The sequence below is a fragment of the Gracilinanus agilis genome, chromosome 5 (genome assembly GCF_016433145.1).
Source record: "Gracilinanus agilis isolate LMUSP501 chromosome 5, AgileGrace, whole genome shotgun sequence".
Taxonomy (NCBI): Eukaryota; Metazoa; Chordata; class Mammalia; order Didelphimorphia; family Didelphidae; genus Gracilinanus; species Gracilinanus agilis.
Window position 1 is genome coordinate 195,823,080 of NC_058134.1, and position 25,146 is coordinate 195,848,225.

General features: G+C 35.9%; 1 protein-coding gene across 1 annotated transcript in view; it reads right to left on the reverse strand.

Moving 5' to 3' along the window:
* The window catches only part of ANO2 (anoctamin 2), a 504,220-nt gene that overhangs the window by 122,936 nt on the left and 356,138 nt on the right, over window positions 1-25,146 (reverse strand). Inside the window, exon 14 of the mRNA XM_044677761.1 lies at window positions 12,836-12,910. Within this exon, the coding sequence (XP_044533696.1) occupies window positions 12,836-12,910 (75 nt within the window). The remainder of the gene's footprint in view (window positions 1-12,835; window positions 12,911-25,146) is intronic.

Genomic DNA, 25,146 nt, shown 5'->3' on the forward strand with positions numbered 1-25,146 from the left:
AAAAGGCAGGATATGACATCACCATTCTTCAACAATGTAGACATTTTCACTTCCAATTCCTATGGGGTTCTCGCTGCCAGACAGTGAAGGCCTGGAAAATGTGGTGTGAGGTTATTTTCCCCAAAATCACTTTTGCAGTGATGGTTCATGGTGGTACTGATGAAGCAGGGGGAGACCTGAGGCTTATGATGGAGCACGTGGATGTGGTTCTGGGTCAGACAACAATGGTAGAAATATCTGTTTTGCTTTGGGGATCTGAAGAGCCCCAATAGAAGCAGGGAGGGGCTCAGCCCATGTGCTACTTTGCTGTTAGCTTTTCTATTCTCTGAAAGTACACAGAAAGAACTAAGCCCACTCAGGAAGTCAAGACATCCCATTTTATTTAGAGAACACTCATCCAAAATAACTCTTTGCTCCCCGAATATATTCTCTATATGTCCCCTCTCCCCAAGCCCAACTCATTTGCTTTGAAATCTCTAGCTCTCAGTTTTTATATTTATCATTTGGTATTTAATATAAGCTGCCTTGGGTGCAGCCAAGTGGCTCTGTGAATAGAGAGTCAGACCTGGAGATGGGAGGTCTTGAGTTCAAATACAGGCTCAGATACTAGCAAATCCTAGCAAGTCACTTAACCCCAGTTACCACTCTTTTGCCTTGGAAACAATACATAGTATTGATTCTAAGAAGGTAAGAAGAGTGTGTGTGTGTGTACCCACACACCCAGATACACACTCACTCTCTATCTATCTATCTATCTATCTATCTATCTATCTATCTATCTATCTATTTATCTCTATCTCTATATCTATCTATCCATCCAAGGATCCAACCATCTATCCATCCAACCATCCATTCATCTATCCATATATCTATCTATCTATCTATCTATCTATCTCTACATCTACAACTATATCTATATCTATATCTATATCTATATCTATATCTATATCTATATCTATATCTATATCTATATCTATAACTATATAGACAAACATGGCCTTGGTACCACAAAATCCTGGTGCTGAAGAGGCATGAAGGAAAGTTCCCTCAATATACAAGATTATAACCTAGATTATGGGGTCTCTTCTGTCACCTCTTCTAATCTAATTTCTCTGAGCCTTAGTTTTTTCCATAATAAAATGAGTATAATGATACTTATACTATCTATGTCACAAGGTTTTTTGTCAAGATCAAATAAGATTTAAAAAATGAATTTTTCCCCTTATGAATGTATTAATAGAGTAAAAGAAGAAAATTTCCAGAATGAGATGTCTACTGCAAAATAATTATTTTATTTTATCTTTTCTCTTGAAAAAGGACACAAACTCATATTATATGTTTATTTGAAAAGCATATAATAACACATTAAAATAGCAATGTAATATGATTTTCCATAGATGGTGGAAGAGGGATCACCAAGAGGGCAAACTATAAACAAACACTATTTAACAAAAGATTACATATATAATATATAACAAGTAAATGCTTTGATCTCATTTGTATATAATACAAACTATTATTTTTAAGGGATGTTAATCCAGTCCAATTTTCAGACAGAAAAAACTGAGACTCAGGCTTACTAGATTTTCCACAGATTCTCACTGGCAAAGCTGGGATTTGAACTCAACACTTTAGACTCTTAGTCATGTGCTCTAATACTCTATGACAATTTATTCATGATCAATTTGTGCACACAAATTAGACTAGGAGCACCTTATATGCTTTTGTATTGGCTCTTGCATCTAGTATATCACTGAAAAAAACACTCTGTAGATGTTTTTGGACAATAACCCCTCTTCCACCATGTATGGCATTCAACAATTGCTTACAAAAATGTGCTAATTGAGAAAGAACACAATTACAAGATAGTAAGGAATGCCTAGAAAACTGCTTCCCTTGATGAACATATAGGGGTTTTTTAAGAGATTGTGAGTTGAATATCCATGAATAGCATGACACAGCAGCCAAGAAAGCTAATAATACCCTAGGTTGCATAAAGAGAGGTACAGTAATAAGTACTAAGGAGCTGATACTCTCATTGTATTTGAAATGGTAAGTTCTGGGTCCCACATTTTACAAATGCTCTTGATTTAGCAGGCAAAAATCCAGAGTGGATCAGCAATATGGCAGACCATAAGAGCCTATCATATGCAAATTGGCTGAAGGAATGTTTCCCTTTAAGAAGAGAAGGCTTAGGAAATATATGATGACTGCCTTGTACCTAGAGGATTATCACATGGAACATTAATTACACTTGGTATGAAAGGGCAGAACTAGGAACCACAGCTATTCATATACACACACAGAAAACTAGAATAAAGGAGAAATATCACAGTATGACAGTCACACATCAGTGAACTGGGCTACTTAGGACATACCTGGTTCCCACTGTCCTGGAGGAAATCAAGCAAAAGGTGGCTATCCATTTGTTTGGTATGTTATAAAAGGAATTCTTATATAAATATGTTTTTTGTTTTCTAGCATCTGAAGACCCTTTTGACTGAGTTTCTCTGTGATTTTCAGTGGAATGGAGGTATTTATATTTGCATCCCTTAATTCATAGAGCTGTGAGAAAACTGCTTTGTAAATGTTTATGTGTTTTATAAATGGGAATTATTGTCAGCCTTTGACACCATGGTTTAAATCCCATGATAGGCAAATGATGAATCAATAAAAATTCATATTTATGAGGTATTTTAAGGATTGCAAAGTGCTTTCCTCACAATACAGCTGTGCAAGTATTATAGTTCCCATTTTCCACATGAGGACACTGAGGAGTCAAATGATTTACCCATTCTTAAATAACTAGTCAGTGTCTGAGGCAGCATTTGATTCAATTCATTAATTCAGTAAACATTTATTAATTGCTTACTATGTGTAAGGCAATGTACTTTGCACTGTGGATTCAATAACAATCAAAAAGCTAGTTCCTCAACTCAAGAAGATTATATCCTATTGGGAAGAAATAACTTGGACACAGGCAAGTTAACACAAAGTATTATGATTACAACCGAAAGGATTAAGAGAGGTTCCATGATGGAGATACTGCTTGAGCTGAGCCTTGATAAAGATTATGAATAGGCTAAACTGCAGTGGTTCCCAAACTTTTTGGCCTGCCACCCCCTTTCCAGAAAAAATATTACTTAGCCCTCTGGAAATTAATTTTTTTTAATTTTAATAGCAATGAATAGGAAAGATAACTGCACTTGTGGCCATCACCACCCCCCTGGATCGCTGCAGCACCCACCAGGGGATGGTGGCACCCACTTTGGATATCACTGGGCTAAAGTGAGAAGCATTTTCCAGGCAAGGGGCATAATATTTATGAAGGCGTGGAGAAAGGTGATAAAATGTTAGATCAAGAAACAATAGTAAGATTGTTTTGTTGGAACATAAAGTGAAAGAGAGGAAGGTGTGGTAAGTCTAGAAAGGTAAGATGAGGTCAAATTGTTAATGGCTATAATTGTCAAACATGAGATGTAGAGCTAATGACTTCCAGTCAACTTGGTCACATGAAAGGTTACAGTGGAGCCTAGTTTTCTCCATTTACTCCAATAATGAGCTAAAAAAGAAACAGATAAAATAATGATTAAGAAATCCAAGGATTAATAAGACTAAGCTCCTTCATCTGGCCCAGGACTACACCAAAAGATAGCCAGGAGCAAAGAACACAGCAAAAGGCATCCAGCCAGGAATGCCAGCTGTAGCTCAAGGGAATAAGCACAGCCTCAAAGTGGGGGAAATGGCTTAGTCATAAGTATTAAAAGATTACTGGGGAAAAATGCAGAAAGAGACTTAAAAATATAATTGTAAATTAAATAATAACTCTGAAGGAAAGAATTAGGAAAATTTGTATCTTAGAACAGAAAGTAGAAAACCTTACCTAAGAAATAGACTTCCTGAACATTAATATAGCACAAATAGAACTTTATTGCACCAGGAGAGGGGAAATATTAGAACAAAATCAAAGCAGTGGAAAAGTGAAAGAAATGTAAGTATATGCTCTTTAAAAACAATTAACCTGGGAAATGAGTCAAGAAAAGATAACCTAAGATTCATCGACTCTATTAAAACCATTACTAGAAAAAACACAGATATTTTATATCATGAAATCATAAATTAAAAGTGCCCAGATTAACTAGGCCCAGAGGATGAGTAAAAATAGAAGGAATCCACCTGGAACCTTCTGAAGGAAATTCCAAAATGAAAACACCAAAGAATTCCAAAGTCCGAGTGCAAAAGTTTCAAGTCAAAAAAAAAATATTGCAAGCTCTCAGAAAGAAAGAATACAAAATCCAGGAACCATAATCAGGATTGTATGAGTCTTGGTAACAACTATGATGAAGTGGAAAGCCTCCCAACACCCAGAATATTGTTATTGCGAAAGACAAAAATATAAAGGCTTATAATGAAGAATTACTTAACTTGCAAAAAATATTTATAATCCTACTAGTGAAAAAATGGACATTTAGTGGAATATAAGATTTTCAATTATTCCTATAAAAATAGATCTAAATAGGAAAATTGGGGACCTTTTCAATAACGTTAGGCATGTCTTTTATTACCAATATTAGTTAACATACTTCTAAAGGTGCTAGCTATACTAATAAGACATGGAAAATATAGTGAAGGAATAACCAGAAGCAAAGAGGAAATTAATTTATTGAAATTTTCAGATGATACTATAGTCTGTCCTTAAAGAGCTGTAGAAATAAAACAAAGTAATTGAAACAATTGGCAACATTAGAAAATTAGCAGAATAAAAGATAAACCCACATAAATCATCAGCCTTTCTGTACAATTCCAACAAAACAACAAGAAAAAAATAAATTCTACTCAAATAGCTATAAACTTCAATAACTGGATAGATATTAATGCTCATGTTTGGGCCATGCCAAAATTTTTTAAAAAGTGACAATGTTTTCTAAATTAATTTACTTATTCAGTGGAATGACAATCAGATTACCAAATGATTATTTTATAGAAATAGAAAAAATTAACTAAAATTCCTCTAGAGGAATAAAACAAAGAATCTCAAGGGAAATTGTGAGAATAAGGGAAATAAGGATGAAATACGGGACTCATAATTCTACAAAGCAGTATTCTTCAAAACTATATAGTTCTGAAACAAGCCAGGATACTCCTGAAGGACTTATGGGAAAGAATGCTAACCACATTGAAAGGAAGAACTATGGGAGTAGAAATGCAAAAGAAAACCATATGACATCACTTATCACATGTATATATGGGTAAGTGATTTGGGGTTTTGGCTTTAAAAGGTTGCTCTATAGCAAAAATGAATATGGAAGTGGGTATCAAGTGACAACATTTGTACAACCCAGTAGAATTGCTTGTTGGCTCTAAGAGGGGGAGGGAAGAGGAGAGGGAAAGAAAATGAACCATGGAAACCTGGAAAAATATTTTAAAATGAAAATTTAAAAATAAATAAATAGCTATGTAGGGCTGGTAGCAGCTAGGTAGCTCAGTGGATTGAGTGTCAGACCTACAGATGTGAGGACCTGAGTTCAAATCTCAATTCAGGAACTTTGCCTAGCCCTTACCATTCTTCTCCCTTGGAACTGATACTTGGTAAAAATTCTAAGACAGAAGGTAAGAGTGTAAAAATAAAAAGGAAAAAAATTAATTTAAGGAAGAAAAATCTTAGAATATCATATTCCAAAAGAAAAAGAAAAAAAGGTTCTTGCAAAAAAAAAAAAGAGTATAACACTATCGAGGTGGGTGAAACTTATCTAAAGTAAAATGCTCAAATTTTCTTGAAAAAGCCATGGCTAGGCAAATTTTTGAAGTGTAAAAACTTCAAGAGAAAAACTCTAAATGTAAATACATTTGCATAAATAGACGGTGTTAATTAATGATCAAGTGCTTACGTTCTATTAAGGGGAGACATATCCTTTTGGAATTCTGTCTTCAATGACCACAAAGGGAAAAAGGAAAAAGAAAATGAGTTTATGAGGTAGGTCTATCCTATTTTGTTGGTTTTAAGAGAGGAAAGAAAAGGAAGGAAGTGGGGAAATTAATACACTAAGTAAGAATAAAAGGAAGAAGGGAGGACCTTCTATTTCTCATAATTGGGCTGTGACAGGTAAAGTAGATAGAAACATGGAAGATGAGAGGGAGTGAGACTCACGAGCCTCACTTTTATCTGAATCAGGTAAAGGAGGGATCACACACTCATAGGAAAAGTTTGGTGTAGAAATATATTCAACAGGAAAATAGGAAGGCATTGGGAAAAGAGAGTGGGGTTTCAGAAAGATGGTAGATTGGAGAGGGAAACATAAACTTTGGAAGGCATATAGTAAACAGAGGATTAAAAGAAAACTAAGTGTATGAATTGGTGATAAGGTTCTAGGATGAGAGAAGAGGCAAAGAGCATTTCATTAAATTTTGGAATACCTCTGATGGTGTCTTTTACTTCACCTTAGACAAGTACCGTGGTGATCACATCCTTATTTTGTCATCCCCTACAAATGTTCCAGCCCCATAATCAATAACTTTGAAATTCCTCTGTCTAACCATAGCCTCTTGTCATTTCCATCTTTACCTGCTTTTTCACCCCTCCTAAAACTTTTCTCATTTCTCATTTCAACCTCCAGTTAGGTAGGTAGTGCAACCTCAGACAATAGCTGTGTGACCCTGAACAAATTACTTAACCTCTCCACTTCAGGTTCCTCAACTATAAAAATAATATATAACACAATATATAGCATAATACATTTTTATATATAATGTAAGATAATATATAGCATCTACCTTCCAGGATTGTTCTGAAGATAAAATAAGACAATATTTGCAAAGTACTTAACATAGTGCCTGGTACATAGTAGGAGCTTAATATATACTTAATAGATTTCTTCCATCTTTCAGAACACACTTCTTTCTGCTTACTAAGGTCAAAACTCCAACTGTGGTCTGGAAATCTCGCTGGCCGAATCTTAACCTTCTAGTTAACCTCTTCAACATTATGCTGTCCTTTACATTCCATAATCATTGTTTTATTGCTTCTCGTTTTGTTCCAAATGCCAAATTCCTGAACTATACTCAACATCTACCTTCTCTGCTCCCACTGGAGGAAGAAACACAGGCATCCTGACTATTTCACTCCCCACAATAGATTTTTTCAGACTTTTTCCCCCTTTCTCCCACTTCCTACATTATTCTCTCTTCCTCTTACACTGGGGTAGATTAAAAAAAACCTTTCATAATGAACTTTCTCTTTTCTTCAAATAACTTTAATACCTTCAATAAATATCTTCAAATAACTTCAAATGCCTTTAGCATTATCTTCCTTTCCCTAGTTTTCATCTCTATGTTGATGGTATCAAAACCCATATATTCAGCTCATCATTTTCTTAGTCTTTTTCTCATCTTGCATCTCAAGCTCATTTTGACATTTAAAGCCCTTCTCATTATGACTATCTCTGATCACTCTGTGTTGATTACATGTTACTTCCACACTCACACTATCCAATTCACAGAAGCAAATCTTTCTGTTGGCAATAAGTGACATTCCATCTCCTGCTTCTCTGTCTTTGTACAGGCTGTCCCCTATGCCTGGAATCCTCTCCCTCCTCATCTCTGCCTCTTTGAACTCCTACCTCCTTTCAAGGATCACCTAAAGCGCCATCTCCTTCAAGAGATCTGTCATGACTCACTCAATTCTTAGTGACCACTCCTAAATCATTCTATTTATTTTGTATATTGCACAGTCTTGTTTTTGCTAAGGAGATCAAGACACTCATAGATGCCTCGTAGTTTCTGGCAGAGGTCTCCCAGTAATCACCATTCCTTGATTCCTGCTGGGGAGTTTGTCTTGGCCATATAACAAACTATCTGGACTTGACCAAAAAGCCAGTCTCTCTCATCTTGGGAAATTGTAAGAGAAGCAGAGGATCATAGCAAAAAGAGATAGCCAGAAGTAGTGCCATGCTATTAGCAGTGATAGATTCCAAGACCAGTTCCCTGAAAGTGGACTAGGCATGAAGTTTCATTGCCAAACTCCTACATGACTGGAGAATCCAAGGTGGAGAGCCTTCATTTCCTATACTTATTTACTTACTTTGTCTCTTAAGTTGGCAATGGTGACAACTGTGATTATATATTGTATTGCGAACACAGAAGAGGGAAGCAATTTAAGAATATTCAATAGAGAATTAAAACTGAACTATTTTTTTCACCAGCAACCCACTAGCCAGTATAAAAAAAGAAAATATAATTGGATCCCTCTAGGTGATGAGAGAATAAATCAGCAGGGGGCTGAACTAGACCGGTATGGGAAAAGTCCCCACTGTTTTCTTTCCCATTATTTCCAAAGACTTTGAGAAGACAACCACATCTTTTTTAGGCAGGAGGGACCAAGGAAGTAGCTGAGGAAAAAGTTATGTCCAAAGGGCAACTAGCTCTACTCATTCAAATCTGCAAGAGGCACAGATAACCCAATTACAGAATAACATTACCACAGCAGATCACTATTATAGGTATATGTCCTCTGTGAACTTGCACTCCTCCTGAATCAGGACCAGGAGTTCTAAGACTGACAGCTGAGTCCTCCATGAAGCATGCAAAGAAGTATAACCAGAGTTCTCTGAGGATGCTCAACTCAAACTTCTCATAGGGCTGTTCATCAGGTGAAAAGTAAGAATTCTGTACTGAATGTCTCAGTTCACAGATAGCCTGGGAGCTGGAAAGTGGAATCCAATGTTAAGTTGAACTCAGGAAGGTTAGTGGTTTGCTTGGTTGCTAGAAAAGATCTGTGACCTCTGATCTTTTCTGGTAACCAGCTAACTATCATAAAGCTTGGTTGACAGAATGAGCAGGCATCCTGGGAAAGAATTAGTGTTACCATTATACTTTGCATTCCTTGTACACGTTCACTATATGTGCACTTTAAATCTGAGCACCAAACTCCCATTTCTCTATCATGTTGTCCCTTCTCTAGCATGAATGAGGCTTTGGATAGGAAGAAGGATAATGATCTTCCAGGGTCTTGGAGCATAGAAAGATTATAGTCACTTGGTCAATATTTATGCCATATGTTGTGAATTCTACTCTTTAATTATTAAGTGCTACTTCTTTATCTATTCACTTTATAGTAAGAAAAAATGCCAAAAAATATCAAAAAATACCTGCTTTTGAGGAAAACCAGCTCCATTAAACCAAGTCTATATCACTAGTGCTCCCTGAAATATAGTACATTCAAAAGGTGGGGGAAATAGCCAACCAGTGGGTAAGGCTGAGAGCTCATTTCAATTGGATAGAATCACAAATATAAATACGCCTTGACAAATGATGCCCTGTACAGAAAAGTGGAATTAAGGAATAGTAATTTGCTGATTCAGATAACTATTGTAAATTTGGCATTTAATTAGTCCTAATGCCCCAGTGGTGAGTATGGGACCATCAGCACCATCTGGTGGTTAAATGAGCATTTAACTAAATTTAGCCTGGGTTTAGTAGGGGAAATTTTGAAAAAGAAAAGAAAACAGAAAGTTAGGTTAAAAAAATGATCATTTAAAACAAACAAACAAAAAAACTGTTTGACGATAAACTTCATCACCTTTTTTTTCTATATTACCCTCTTGCCCATGTCTCTAGCTCCAATATGATTCAAGGAATGGGATAGCTCTTCTAGTGGAACCTGAAACAGATCCTACTCACCCAAAGGGGAGGGGAAGAGAGGGGGGAGAGGCAGAGAGAGAGAAAGAGAGAGACAGAGACAGAGAGACAGAGAGAGACAGAGAGAGAGAGATCCTGTAGGCTTCATCTTCCTCAGTTACTCAAATGTCTTAATTTTCTTTTATCATTATCATCTTTTTTTCAACTTTTTAAAGAAATTTTAGATACTATGTTTCTTGATGCTCTATGTTTCTTTATTATCTATCACAGAGTGAACAAGTATTGAAAAACTTCCAGTATCCTAATTTTCCACCAACCTGACCTCCTACAAAGAGCCCAGTAAGCCGAATAAAATAAATTAATAATCTTAACTGACAGTCTCCTACAAAATTTAGTACCACTTCAATTCAATTTAATTAGAATCAATTTAATATAGTATTGAGAACCTACATGTGTGCCTGGTGTTGAGCTAGGTTCTTTGGGGTTACAAAAAAAAGTAAGTGACATTATTCTTATTTTCAAGGGGAAGTCAGGTCCAATTTGAACTCTGTATCTTATTTAACATGTAGTCTCTATATGTTTGCTGGTGAATGGATGAATGGATAATGATGGTGCTGATGATGGTAAAAATTCTAGGTTACAGCTGATGATTATTCACAAGAAAGCTAGCAAATTTTTCTTAATGGCAATGCCCATTTTGTGAACGAAAACTCTCCTCTTCTTTTCCTTCTCCCCCCCTCCCCACAATTTAATGTGTAACCTTACCTAGAAATCTCTTCAGGCTAATCCATACTAGCAGTTCCCTTTCCCAGGTCACTCATGTAGTGCAGAGGTGTAATTAACCTTGCAAAAGGCTAATCGCAGAATTTCTGGTAGTTAAGAAGGGTTTAGAACCCTGACTAGCGGGAGTTTATCCCGGAGGCTTGGTGAGAGCAGAAGGGCCAAATGAGCTCCATCTTTGGGCTGAAACTTGGCCTTGAATCTGTGCCTTTTCTCTTGAGATTCTGTAGCTTAGCTAATTCCTCTGAATCTCCCTGACCTTCCCTATTTCAATCATCATTTCCTTTCCTAATTTCCTGTGGGGTTTGGGAGAAGGGTGGATTTGGGTGGTAGCAATCAAACTTTGAAGACTTAGTTTTTCCCCATAGTCAAGTAGGGCTTACCCTTTATACAAATTATCTCCTGATTCATTGTGTATAACTTCCCTAACCTTAAAGGCAACAAAGCCTCCCAGGGCTGAGTGGGAGCAGGCTCTTGCTCAGTCTGCCCCATTCCTCCCCCACCTGGAGGTTGTTAGAGAAACCTTGTAGCCCTCCATCCTTTATAATCAACCCTGAAACTCAATAAACCCTGTTGTCATTTAATCAAACCTTTTGCTAAATCATTGGTTGAATGATAAAAGAGGGTTAAGGAGAGAAAGGAATAGTTTCTCTTTGGGTCCTGAGGGGAGCTGGAGGCGTCCATCTTGGAGGAAGTGGTGATCTCTAGACTTCCTCTGAGAAGCCCATCTATTTCACAGACAGGGAGGAGCCTTGAGACCTTGAGACTCTTCCTTTGTGAACCTGAGAAACTGACTAGAAAGCCCTCTAGTCAACTTCAAACCATTTCTGACTGGCCCCAACCTTTTGTCTGTAGAGGTGCCCTTCCTACCTGGAAGGGTTCAGCCTGTTTCCCTTCAGTGTCCTCTGTCTCAAGCCTGTGTACCCAGGCTGTGTCTCCCTGTTGCAGCCGCCTGCCCAACTACCTCATCCTCTCCCCTTGCCGGATCATTATACTCCATCATCTTATATTTCCCTAAACTCAGTCGTTCCCTTACATCTCTCCTACCACCTCAATTTACTACCTCCATCATTGTACCTTCCTTTCCCACCTACTGACTTAGGGACCCACAAACCCCAACCACTTGCTTTATTCCAGTAATACACTCACCATACCTAAAATGGATTCCCTCATCATATTGCCTTGCTAAAATCCTTCTTGACTTGCTAAAAGAGGGTGCCTTCTTTGAAAAGCTGTTCTTGCTTCCTCCAGTGTTTACTCTCACAAATATATCTGACATATTTCATTTGAATTTCTCCTTTGTCTGAATCATTCTATGCCTCCAAAAATTCACAGAATTTTAGTTTAGAAAGGACTTTGGCAATCATTTAGTCCAATCTGTCCTTAAAAAATAAATTCCATTATAAAGGAAATGATCATGAAAGCCCTGCCTAAATATTTTGTATCTTTATCTATGTACATGTTTTACAATTTCTTGCTGTCTCAGGACTGTCATTTTCTAGTTTTATATACATTGTGAAATTTCTCAGATTGTAGTTATAGAGGCAGAAAGAGAACCTTGAATGTTCTACTTGGTCAAGTATAGATTCAAAAGTCTCATGCATAAAACCTATTTATTGCATTTGAGAAATGCATTATGATCCCAAAATGCTTCCTTGCTTCCTTATATAGAAACATGGTTAGTTTTTTTTTTCACTTACGTGCATATTTATTCATTTCTAAGCCCTTACTTTCTGTTCTAGTAACAACTCTAAGACAGAAGGGCAAGGGCTAGGCAATAGTGCTTAAGTAACTTGCCCAGGGTCACAGAGCTAGGAAGTGTCTAAGGTTAGATTTGAACCCAAGTTCTCCTAATTCCAGGCTTGGCACTCTATCAACTGTGCCGCCCAGGGGCACCTGTTGTCTTTTAAGTACCAGCATCTCCTGGTTATGCTGTATCATTGCAAACCATGGAATACCACAATTTCCAAAGAATCAAATTTATCAGTGACCAAAAATATAATGGAGAAATGTATACTGCAACACATTCCTAGTGATAATCTGTGTACAGGAAGTAACATAATAGCACTCAGAATGTATATGATGAGAAGATGATGGGAGAGACAGTTATTCAGCAATAGGGAAGAATAACAGATAGGCAACCTAAATGTTTTTATGTAACATAAAAATAACTAAAGAAAGAATTCTAGCACATTAGGTAGAGTTTCTATAAGTGGATTTCTAAGAAGAAAATGGACAAGAAAAAAGAAGAATGAAAAGGATGGATTATGATATATACTAACAGAGAAAATACCTGTAAGTTTCCAATATGTTTAATATAACTTTTTAGATAGTGGGCAAATAATTAACGTATATTTTTAAAACTATATCGGATTAAACTAGATTCTGGTTTCTTGAAAATTCAAACATTTAATGGCATTACCATGAACATGATTGAAGCAAAGTTCATCAAGTACCCAGGGAAGCGATCTTTCCAGGTCAATTTGTCGTCATCATCCTAGAAGGAAACATAAAACATGAGGACAAACATCAGTGCACAAATCTGTGTGAGCTGCTCACTCACTCACATGTTAACAATTTTGAATTCAAATATCTTGCATATAGTTGTCATTTTACTAATTTCTCATGTTTTAAATTTTCTTTTTTATTATGGACTTAATGTGAACATCTAGTACATCTAGTCCATTACCTCTATACCAAGAATTGAGAAAATGCTTAATTTTTATATTGTGAAGTCATGTTTGGTCATTACTTTGATCAGGGTTTTGAACTCTTTTAGAAAATAATTATTTCCCTTTAAATTATTGTAGGCGTTACATAAACCATTTGGTTGGTTCTGCTCATTTCACTATGCAAAAGTTCATTGAAGTTTTCCCACATTTCTCTAAATCTATCCATTTCATCATATTGAAAATAATATTCCATTAAATTTAAATACTACAATTTGTTCTCCTATTCCCCATATGATGGGCACCCATTTTGTTTCCAATCTTTGCTAGAACAGAGAGTGTTACTATAAATATTTTTGTACATATGAATCCTCTTCCTCTGGTTTTAACCTTCATGGGATAAATTCCTATTACTAATATCACTGAATTGAAGAGTGAGCATAATTCATTATTTGATCTTTTGTTAATATAATTTACATGGCATTTTGATCTAAAATTTAACTAAGTTTATTATATTGATATTGACCAATGTATTTGGGAATTGTTTCGTCAATTATTTCAGACTTTTCTTATTTTTATAGAGTATCTTGTAGTTATACACATAAAATTCTTGTGTTTTGGTAAGTAAGCTCCCAGGTTTTCATAAATTCTGTAGTTATTTTAAATGAATTTCTTTTCCCATTTCATTTTTTTTTGGTGATATAAAAAGGCTAATTATTTTTGTGAATTTATTTTATAACTTGCTATTTTATGGGTTATCAATTGTTTTAATTAATTTCAATTCAACTTCTAAAGTTCTCAAAGTAAAATGTCATCTCAATAGCAATAATTTTCTCATATCCAGCTGCTTGTTTCTATATTGTTGACTTATTGCTATAACAATGTTTCCAGACCTGTATCAAATAAAAATGTCAACAATGAACATCATTGCTTTATCTCTATTTTTTTGGACAAGCTTCTAGTATTTCTCTATTATAGTTAATTCAATGCTAAGCCTTAGTTTTATATCATTTGCAGAATTTATTTATTCCTAAAGTTTTTTTTATTTATACCTATAAATTTATTCTTATACTTTTAAATACACACAATATAAGCAAGTGTATACTGTACTTTGTCCAAAAATTTCCCTTTATCTGTTTATAAAATCATGTGATTTATTTTTTATATGATTTATATTGTTCTTAAAATTTATATGATTTATCAGGTTAGTAGTTTTCTGAACTAATCCTGCATTACTGATGATCCGATCTGGTCATAGCATATAATCTTTTGAAATGTCACTGAATTTGCTAATATTTTATTCAATATTTTCACATAAATATTCACAAGCTGTTGGCCTTTAGTTTTCTTTCTCTGCTTTATCTCACCTTGTTTTGTATATTAGGATCAGAAAGTCTCATGAAAGGAGTTTGGTATGATGTCCTTTCTTCTATTTACAATATTATAAATAAAAAATTGGAAGGAAATGAAATCTAGCAATAGATTTCATTTCCTTCCAATTTTTTGATAGAATTCACTTTTAAATTCATCTGCTCCTGTTTTGTCCCATTTGTGAGTTCACTTGTAGTTTGTTTAATTTTTCTTTGTGTAAATACGTTATTTAAATACTCAGTGTCTTGTTCTGTTGTTTATTTTATATTTTTTGTAATAAAATAACTTCTAATAATTTCCTTTACAACTTTGTTTTGAGTTCTCCTTTTTCTTTTTTTAATATGGAAATTTGTTTTTCTCTCTTTTCTAATCAAATTAGTTAATACCTATTTTAATAGTTTTTATTCAAAAAGTGTTTCTAGTTTTGGTGGTTTATTTTTTATTTTTCAATTTTGCTAATTTCTTCCTTGAGTTTCAAGAATTTTATGTTGTATTTAATTTGAAATATTTTGGTTTTCTTGGTTTTGGAGGGTTGAGTTTATTCCCATATTATTATTAAGTTCTTTTTCTATTTTTTTTGACTAAAATGGTTAGAAATAATAATTTCCCCCTAACAATTGTTTTGGCTACATGCTAAAAATTTTGGTGTGCTGTCATATTGTTTTTAAATTTTCTCTGATGAAATTACATATTGTTTTTATGATTTTTTTCCTTTGAGCCACATATTCTTTAAAGTTATACTATATTGTTTTCATTTAAGTTTGAATACTTCCTTCAAATTACTTTTTTAAAATTGTATTTGTTACTTCATTGTATTCAGTAAATGAGGTGTTAAATATTTCTGCTTTTCTGTATTGATTTATGAATTTTTAATGCCAAGCACATGCTCAGTTTTTGTAAAGGTCTAATGCAAATCTGAGATATATACACACTTTTGATTCTCATTCAGTAATCACTAGAGATCTATCGCATCTAGTTTTTCTAAAATTCTATTCAAGGGCCTAACTTATTCTTACATTTATTTTGTTAGGTTTATTAAGGTGTAAAATGGAGCAGTTAACGTCCCTAACTACTGTGGTTTTGCTATCAATTTTTCCTTGTAACTTTTACTTTATGTATTTAGATATTATACCGTTTGATCCATATACTAAAAGTATTGGTATTATTTCTATACATATGGGTCCTTTAAGGATAATGTAGTTTTCCTGACTGTATTTTTTTTAATGGTGCCTCACATGAAATCAAGATTTTCATCCTTTTTAAACATATTTTCCTGAGATATAAAAGTTTTTACTTCAACCCTTCATTTTGAATTTCAGTGAATCATTATGTTTTAGCCATGATTCTTTTAAATAACAATATCAATATTTCTAAATTCTTCTTTTTAATCCATTGTTACCTTCCTCTTTTTTCTGAGTTTATCCCATTTGCATTCGTGGTTATGATATTTTATTGTGCTTTTTTTCCATTTTATCCTCTTCCAAAATTTGCATCCCTCCCTTACTTTACAAAGAAGAATTAGGTTGGGAAAGAAAAATAATGAAATTGACATAGTAATCTATAATTTAAGTAATATAATTCTACTTCTCTGCTACATCTTGTTTCACAGCATTCCTACAATGACTACTGTTATTGAAAGATGTACTAATTGACAAGTACTGTATTAGATACTGGGGCTGTAAAGATAAAAATAAAAGAATTCCTTGCTCTCAAGAATCTTACTTTTTTTTTCATAGAAGACAACATGTGCACATATAAATAGAATAAACACAAAATAAATATATAAAGCAGAAGTTTTGGGAAAGAGGGCATTAGCAGTGTCTGTCTTCAGGTAGAAGATACTTAAAGGGGAGCCTTTTAAAAAATAAGAATGTTCCACTTTGTACAATGGAAGGCTAAGATATATAGTTGGATAGGGATGTTGAGAAATAGTACATTGTTGATGGATATGAGGGACTGGGGAGTTAAGGCCATGGGGGGAAACTTGGGAAACTCTACATGCTTCCTGGGCTAATGCAGACAACAGGGAGGAGGAAAAGATGTGAAGGCTAAAGATTCTTGGAAGAAGTGGGATTTGAGAAGTGTTAAGTTGGAAAGTATAGTTGAGAAATCAGAAGGAAAAGGAAAAAAATGATACATTGTAGTTTCCTTTATGCACAACAAAACTCCAAAAGTCTAAGAATATCCAGAGATCTATATGAAATGGAAGTAAAAAGGACCCTGAATAGGGAGTCAGAAGACCTGGGCTTAAGACTCAGCTCTAACTTATAGTTTCTTTATCTCGAAAATGGGAATATGGCTACTTGCTATAGGAGTATTATTTCCAGGCATACTGGTATGGCTGAAAAGAGACAATGAATTTAAAGGGTTCTTATAAAACTTAAAAGCACTATATAAATGTCAATTGTTATTAGGGTGGCCAGATCCATGTGACAAAGTGTTCCAGAAATCAGCACCAGGAGTAATGAACCTAATGCATTTTTGAATCCAGATGCAGCCTATTGTGTGCATAAATTACCCTGGGTGTGGGGACTGTAATTTAAGGTGGAGATAAATAATTCAAGTTGTCAGCACTGTAAATTAACACACCTGCTGGGATCAGATGGGAAAGGGAGGGGTGGAGGCATGAAGAGGGGATTTCTGTTGTTTTCATGCATTTCTGAAAGAGATGATACTTTAAAAACAAAGTTTGTTATGAAAACTTAGCTTCTGACCTCAGAGAATCAGAGCATCACAAAGGCTGGAAAAGAACTTAGAACAATGTAGTTCAGCCCATCCGTGATTTTCAAAAATTCCCTCTGCAATATACCCCAAACAAGTAGTCTTCCAGCTTGTGCTAATTGAAGACCTCCAGTGGGAGAATCCACTATCTTTCACCGTTGTCTAGTCCACTTTTGAATAGCTTTATTAGGAAGTTTTCCCTCAAATTAAGTCTAAATATGACTCCCTCCAACTTTTATCTATTGTTCCTAGTTTTTAGGGACAAGTCTATTTCCTTTGAGAGTTGGATGGGAATTCATTGACTATTTAGTCCAACCCATACTTAAAAGAAATATTCACTATAACCTGAAAAGCGGCCATCAATTTTCTGCTTGAAGACCTCCAAAGAGAAGAAACTCATTATTCTCTCATACAATTCATTCCAGTTTTGGACAGATTTAATTTTTTCATTATACATAAAACCTAAATTTTCCTCTTTTTGTTACTTGCTTCTTGTTTCTGTTTCAAGTCTAATCCCTCTTGCTGTTAATAGTGGTTCAATTGCTTGAAGAAACTATGATTTATCATGACCCCTCATCTTCTCTTTTCCAAAATAAATATGCTCAGTTCTTTACTCATATAATATGGTCAAGGTGTCCTTATCATCCTGAATGCCCATCTGGGAATACTCTCCAGGTAACAGCATCTTGCTAAAATTGTGACCACAACAAATGGACACAAATCACTCTTAATGTGGTCTGATGATGGCTGAATGTGGGAGACTCTCCATTCCATATAGCTTGGGTGGAGAGGGGATGGCTAACTCACATTGCTGATATTTCTTGAGTTTGCTGGCTACTAGAAACCCCCCAGGTCATTTTGAGACTTGCCATTTCACTTTGCCTAGTTGAGAAATTTATTATTTGGACCTTTGCAAATGTAAGACTTTTCTCTTACCTTTTTGCATTTTGTCTTATTACAGTCAGTTAGGCTGTCAAGAGCTTTTAGAATACTGACTCATATATTATGGCACCTTATATATTAGCCATCCCTATGAGTTTTGAATCATCTATAAATATGCATCATCACTAACATTCTATCTATACCTTTATCCAAATCATTGAAAAAAAAATGTTAAGTAGCACATGGTTAAGCACAGATTTCTGGAATATTATACTGGAACCACCTCCCATACTGACACTGAATGACTACCCAATGCATTACTATTCTTTGTGTTATAGTAGGAAAAACACTGGCTCTGGAGTCAAAGAACCAGGGTTCAAATCTAGCTTTTTACTACCTGTATGACCTTGGGCAAATCATTTGACCCAAGTTTCAGTTTTCTCATCTTTAAAGTGGGTTGAACTGGATGATCTATTGAGTACCTTCTATCCCTAGATCTATGACCATATATACTTGAAGAAAATTATCATGTCCCTTTAAAATTTTTTTTTCATCTAAAGTCTATGCTACTAGTCTTCCAGGTCTCTCATCCTTTCACTCTCTCAGAAATATTTCAGCCTGGGCTGTGTCTTTCCTAAACTGTGCTTAGAACTGAATACAGATCTCCCAGAATAGCCTCACTTAGAGAACGGCAAAAGAGAACTATTATCTCTCTCACTATGCACACTGCTACCATATTAATACAGATTAGAATCACATTAGCTTTATTTATAGTCTTGTCACACTTTCTACTTACAGCATCTTTGCAGTCCACTAGGCAATTTACGATCCCTCTTTCTAATGAAAGGTCTATGTTTCATAAAAAAATATTGTCTATCTACAACTCCATGATTCTGTATTTATGAAGTTGACTTTTTAAATCCAAGTGTAAAAATTTAAGTTAGATTTTAACTGAATGTTAAATTTCATCTCATTTGATTCAGCTTGTTGTCCAACCTGTCAAGATCAATTTGTCAACTGACTTTCTTCCTATCCTTGGGTGACCTGAAAATATGAGAAGTATGCCATCTATGCCACCATCTATGGCATTAATAACAATGTTGACTAACACAGGGTCAAAGATGGTTTCGTGACAACACCAACTATATCTCTCCTCTGAGTAGGCACTGATTCATTTGTGACTCTGATGCCATCCAACTAGTTACAACTTTGGCTATCTGTATCAATACTTAGCCAATATATAATGTACAAACATTATTTGAGACCTGCCAAATTCTCTTCTTAAATCCAAAACACTATGCTTAGAGGACTTCTCTGATCTATCAACTGAATTCTCCTGTCAAAAAAAGAAAATGAAAGGACTTTGGAATTATCCATTCCTGATGAAGTCAGTCATTTTCATCAGAGCTGAAAAGAGAGAAGGCAATATAACTGCAGATAAGTGTTTTAGTCATTTTTCAGTCATGTCTAATTCTTTCTGACTCCTTTTTGGGTTTTCTTGGTGAAAATATTGCAGTGGTTTGAGACTTCCTTCTCTAGCACATTTTACAGATAATGAAACTGAGACAAACAGGATTAAGGGATTTGCCTAGGGTTACACCGATAGTAAGTATCTGAGGCCAGATTTGAACTCAGCTTTTCTAACTTGAGGCTGGCATTCTACCCACTGAACCACCTAGCTGTCCATAACTGCAGACAACTAGAGCCAAGTTCATGGTTTACCTTTATTTTTCCTCCAAAAGGTCCCCAATATGAGTAATCTTAACTACTATGACATATGAATATCAGGTGAAGGAGATGAACATATCTGGCTTCAAGAGAAAGCTCACAATGATTATGAGAACAATGTCAAAGTATCTGAAGGGATGTTATGAAGAGGAGGAATTAGCCCTACTGTGTTTTGCCCCAGAGGACAAAACCAGAAGCAAAGTGTAGAAGTTGTAAAGAGTTAAATTTGTAGGCTTCATATCAAGAAAAAGTTTAATAGTCTGAGCTCTCTAAAGTGGGCTGCTAAAGGGAGGTAAAGAATTCTCCCTCACTGGAGATCTCAAAAGAAAACTAGTTGACATCTTGTCAAATACTTAAAGGTAGAGATTCCTTCAAGTTGGACCAGGTGTGTGCTGAAATCCCTTCCAAATCTCAGGTCCTGTGATTCTGACCAAGCTTGGGAGAACTGATTAATCACATATCCAAATGAATGCCACTGAGGGAGTATATGTCATGTGAGCTCTGAATGTCATTTTAATATATTGTTGTATATGGAAAATTGTGATATGGAATTCTTTATTTTAACTGTAATATGTTTCACTGATTTCTATATGCTTATGCTAGTTAGCCACTGTTTTGCATTTATCACTGATAATTGTTTTTATGGAATATACTCCAATTTTTCATGTTATGTCTGTATTAATTCTATATGCTTATGAAATTTGTTCTTGTATGAACTATGTGTAGCATCTGCTATTTTGTATGCCATTGTTATATGTATTATATTTTATCAATTCATGAAACATTTTGATATGCAAAGTTGGCTGATGTGCTGTGATTATAAGCCCTGATGCATCAAATGTGTTGCTTAAGTTAATAGCTACTGGCATTCAGTGCCATTGTGAATATCATGTGTTAAGCACATGAGAATTTTTACTAAACCTAAATGTGTTAACTGTGCTAGCTGCATTAATTATGCTATATGTCCATTTTTTATGCCTCTATGCATACTCACTGACATTTTAATATATTCCAGTTGGTTTATGGAGACTGGAAATTATTCACCTAGGCAAGGATGGTGGTGATAGACTTAGCTCACCATTTCTTCATGTGAAAACCAAAGAATGTGGCTAAACAGGTTGGAGAGATCACCCCAGCCCTCAGGCCATACCAGAAACCATCTTGTGGCTTGACTGCTCACATGGCAGGGATACGATGATTAGTTACCAGCTAGATCCTTTTACCTCTTTCCCTCACTCACTCCCTGTCTCACTTCTTCATTTCTTCCTTTCCTTTCTTCCTTTTCCCCTTCCTTCCTTCCTTCCCTTCCTCTTTCTAGGAGTCTTGCCTAGAAGACATTTCATCTCCAATAGGTTTTTTTCTTTTCTTTTTTCTCTTTCCCTCCCTCTCTTCTATCTCCCTTCTCCCTTCCTATCTTCCTCTCTCCCTTCCTCCTCCCTTTCTTCTTTCCTTTATTCCTCCATTTCTCCCTCCCCTCCTTCCCCTCACCCTCTTTTCTCTTTCTTCCTTTCCTTTCTTCCTATTCTTTCTTCCCTTTCTCCCTCTCTTCCTCTCTTATTCCTTCCTTCCTTCAATTTCTTCTGTCCACCTTTTTTCATAAGAGAACAGAAGGGCTTTGTAATTGAAACAAGTGGGCATCCCTGGACCCCACAGTTATTTGGTGGTAGTTGAGTGAATCACCCCTTTATGGGTAATCTCCAGGTATATGTAGTCTAGCATTGGGAGATCAAATTCATTAAGATCAGAGAATGTTCACCATAAGCTTTCCTTTGAGAGGGTTCTGACAGATATTCAAACAGATTGTACAAGACGTTTAGTACAAAAGCAATGGTTAATTCTAAGAAAATTTTAAATCTATTCTGTATCCTAATGAGGTTAATGTCTTGGGGAAAAAAAGAGAAAGAAGGAAGGAAGGAAGAAAGGAAGGAAGAAAGAAGTAGAAGAAGGGAGGAAGGAAATGAGGGAGTGAGGGGAGGGAGTAAAAATAAAAGAAGAAACCTATTAGAGATGAAATGTGTTCTAGGCATGACTCCCAGAAAAAGAGATTGGAAAAGTACCCCCCCAAAAGGCAAAAAGGCTCTTATCCCTATAGTGCTCTTACTGATGCTAGAGCTGAGGCAAGGGAGGTATTCTTCTAAAATGTTATGGGGGCAGGGTTGGGGGGTAGCTTCTAAACCAAAAAAGCAGGAAAGAGGATCTCATGAGGATAGCCCTATAGGCAGACTGAAGTCAGAAGCTGGAAGCAAGGCAAAGCTTCAAAGCCACCTGCCCAGAGGGCTGTGCCTGGCAGTGCCAGTATTAGCTATGTGCCCAATGAAGGAGCATCCAATCAATTATGATTCAGCTGAGGAGCATCCAGCAGCATAGAGACTGGTAGAGATGGATCTGGTGGAGCAGTGTCCAAGAGACTAGCAGGGTACAGACCCCTTGAAAGCAGCACCATGACATCACTAAAAGACATCAATGACTTTGCAACATCCAAATTATGAGGCATCTCTATATTTGTGATTTATGTCCTGCTGCATACATTTGCTCCACTATGCATGTGCCATGGTCACTCCTACTCTCTACATGTGGACTCCTTCAGGACATACTTTGCCTACATATTTTCTCTTTGAAACATTTGTCTTAGCTACATGTGTTCCCAACATGTGTGCCTTCCTGTGCATCTGTCCTGGCTACATGTGTTCCCTATGTGTTTGCCTCTCCGTGCATATGCCTTGACCATATGAGTTGCCAATATGTGTGGTTGTCCACATGTTCCCCATGTATGCCTGTGTTTCAGACTAGTGTGTGTGCGTGCATGCGTGTGTGTGTGTGTGTGTGTGTGTGTGTGTGTGTGTTTGTGAAAGGCTGTGCCTCAGAGTTATGGAAGAAACATTTTATTGATACTTTTCTTACTCTGCCATTTCTTTAAATTCCTTTGCTTTGAACAACATTGGTGGGGGCTCGTGAGCTATAGTTTTAGCAGTGGCAGACCCATGAAGTACCTTGAACTTGGGATAGGATTCTCTGGAGGACTTGCTCTCTAATTTGGGGAGGGGAGAGACCTCAGATACCACGTCTATAAGGATCAGCTATTCTTATTATTTTCACACCATGACATCATGTAGTTTCTCTTCTGCACTAGTCCATAAAATTTAGGATAGGGCTTTGTATTTACTGCAGATAGATTTGACTGACTGGACTGAATGCAGTCTCCTGACATAAAAAATGTGCAATGAATATTATTTAGATTGAAAATAACCCAGCCATACATGCATGAAGGAAGGTAAAGCTTTGATGCCAAATCTTAAACACTCGGACTCCACGGAGGTCAAGTAGTATAATTATCTTAATATCATCTCCCAGTGCCTAGAATAAAGGTGCACTAAATGTACCACAGCATACATAAAATAACAGATGTTTGTTGAATACATACCTATTGAATAAATGAAAAGTAAAATTTTTTAAACATTTATTAATATTCATTTTTAATATGGTTACATGATTCATGCTCCTACTTTCCCCTTCACCCCCCGCTAAAAGTAAAACTTTTGAGCCAAACTATAAAGTTTGTATATAGGGCATCTTTTGCGAGTCACAAGAGAATTCTAGTTCAAATCCCAAAGCAGTGAACTAGGCTCTCATCCCATATCCTTCCCTGAGGGGCCAACACAATCACAACTACCACGTAAACACATCAACCCTCTCCTCATATATCCCTGGGAAATCTCACTCAGTCAGTCAGAGTTGACAGAACTTAATAGCTCCTGGCAAAGAGCATTGTCTCAAATATAGCAAATGGCTGGCACATGGCCCCCGGCGATGGAGCCATATGTTGGCTGGCTACCTCTCTTCAGAATAGAGACCCCTAGGAAGAAAGTGGAGCCCTAATGGACCAATGTGCCTTCCTACATATTAGCTCTCTCCAATCCTTATAAATGGAAAAATCTAAAAAAGCAAAAATAGATATGATTATGAGATAATAAGGGGAATTACATTTTGCCAAAAAGTCTTGTGGATCATGAATTATGTCAATACCGAATATATATTCAAAAAAAGATCAAGAGTCAGAACACCTGGACTTTCTGAGTCTTGCCACTTCCTAGCTTTCAGTTCCCAAGAGTCTCCATCTGTGTCATGAGAGGGTTCAGCTAGTTCATCTATGAAATCCTTTTTAGCTTAAACATTGTTAAGTTACTTTATGGTTTCTTCATCTGTAAAGTGGGGGTTCATAATATTTAAACTAACTGCAGGGAAAAATAGAGCTTTATAAGTGAGTTATTACTACAATCATGTAACTTAGCACTTTCTTATATATTGTCCAGCAAAAGTTTCAGACTTGGCTATTCTGAGAAATTTAATGACCCAAGACAATTCTGAAGGATGTATGACAGAGAATACTATCCATGTCCAGAGGAAGAAGTGATGGAGTCTGAATGCAGATGGAAGCATGCTTTTTATTTTTTAGTTTTAGTTTTCTTGTATTTTGCAGGGGAGTTTTCTTTTGCAACATGGCTAATACAGAAATATGTTTTTCATGATCACAGTAATATAAAACATTGCCCTGCATTGCTATGTTGTTGTATGTGCCTAGAATTGTTACTCTAGAACAGTGATGGGCAAACTATGGCCTGCGGGCTAGATGGGGCCCCCTGAAATGTTCTATCCAGCCCTTCGACATTATTCCTAATCTGGCGAATACAATGAGTAGGATACAATACAATGAAACTTCGAAAGAGTTGCCTTGAAACAGACTGACAGAGGAGCATTTCCTTTCCTTTGGCCCCTCTTTAAAGAGTTTGCTCATCACTGCTCTAGAATGTTACCCTAGAATGCAAGATGCTTTGGGAGTAGAAGTAATATCTTAACCATTTTTAATCCTCTCAGAGAATTTAACCTGGTCTTTGGCACATTATAGTCACTCTGTAAGTATCTATTGATTGACTTTTTTTTATAAAAATGATTTGTCATTCCTGAAGTAAATGCCAGAATCAGGATTCAAAACCAAGTCTTCTGACTCCAAATCCTATGTTCTATCTACTGGACTGTGTCATTTAATTCAGTCCTAGTTTAAATAACTTTCTTTAGCCCTCCAGGCAACCTTATTTACCTTACCTTCTCTTTCTGATTGTGGTAGAGAAGAATGGGAGAACTATACAACTGCTTATTTAATAACCTTTCGTAATCCATAGCTACTTAATTTCTACAACCAGCTTTCCGTTCTCTTGCTTAATTAGTGACCAACTCTTTTAGTCTCCTGCTCACAGCTGTCTCAAAGATTTCTCCATTTGTTTGTTAAAATCAAGCTTTAGCTATACCATGGAGTTTAGACTATTTTACTAGGAACAGCTGCAGTCCCAGATAATCATGATAGTAT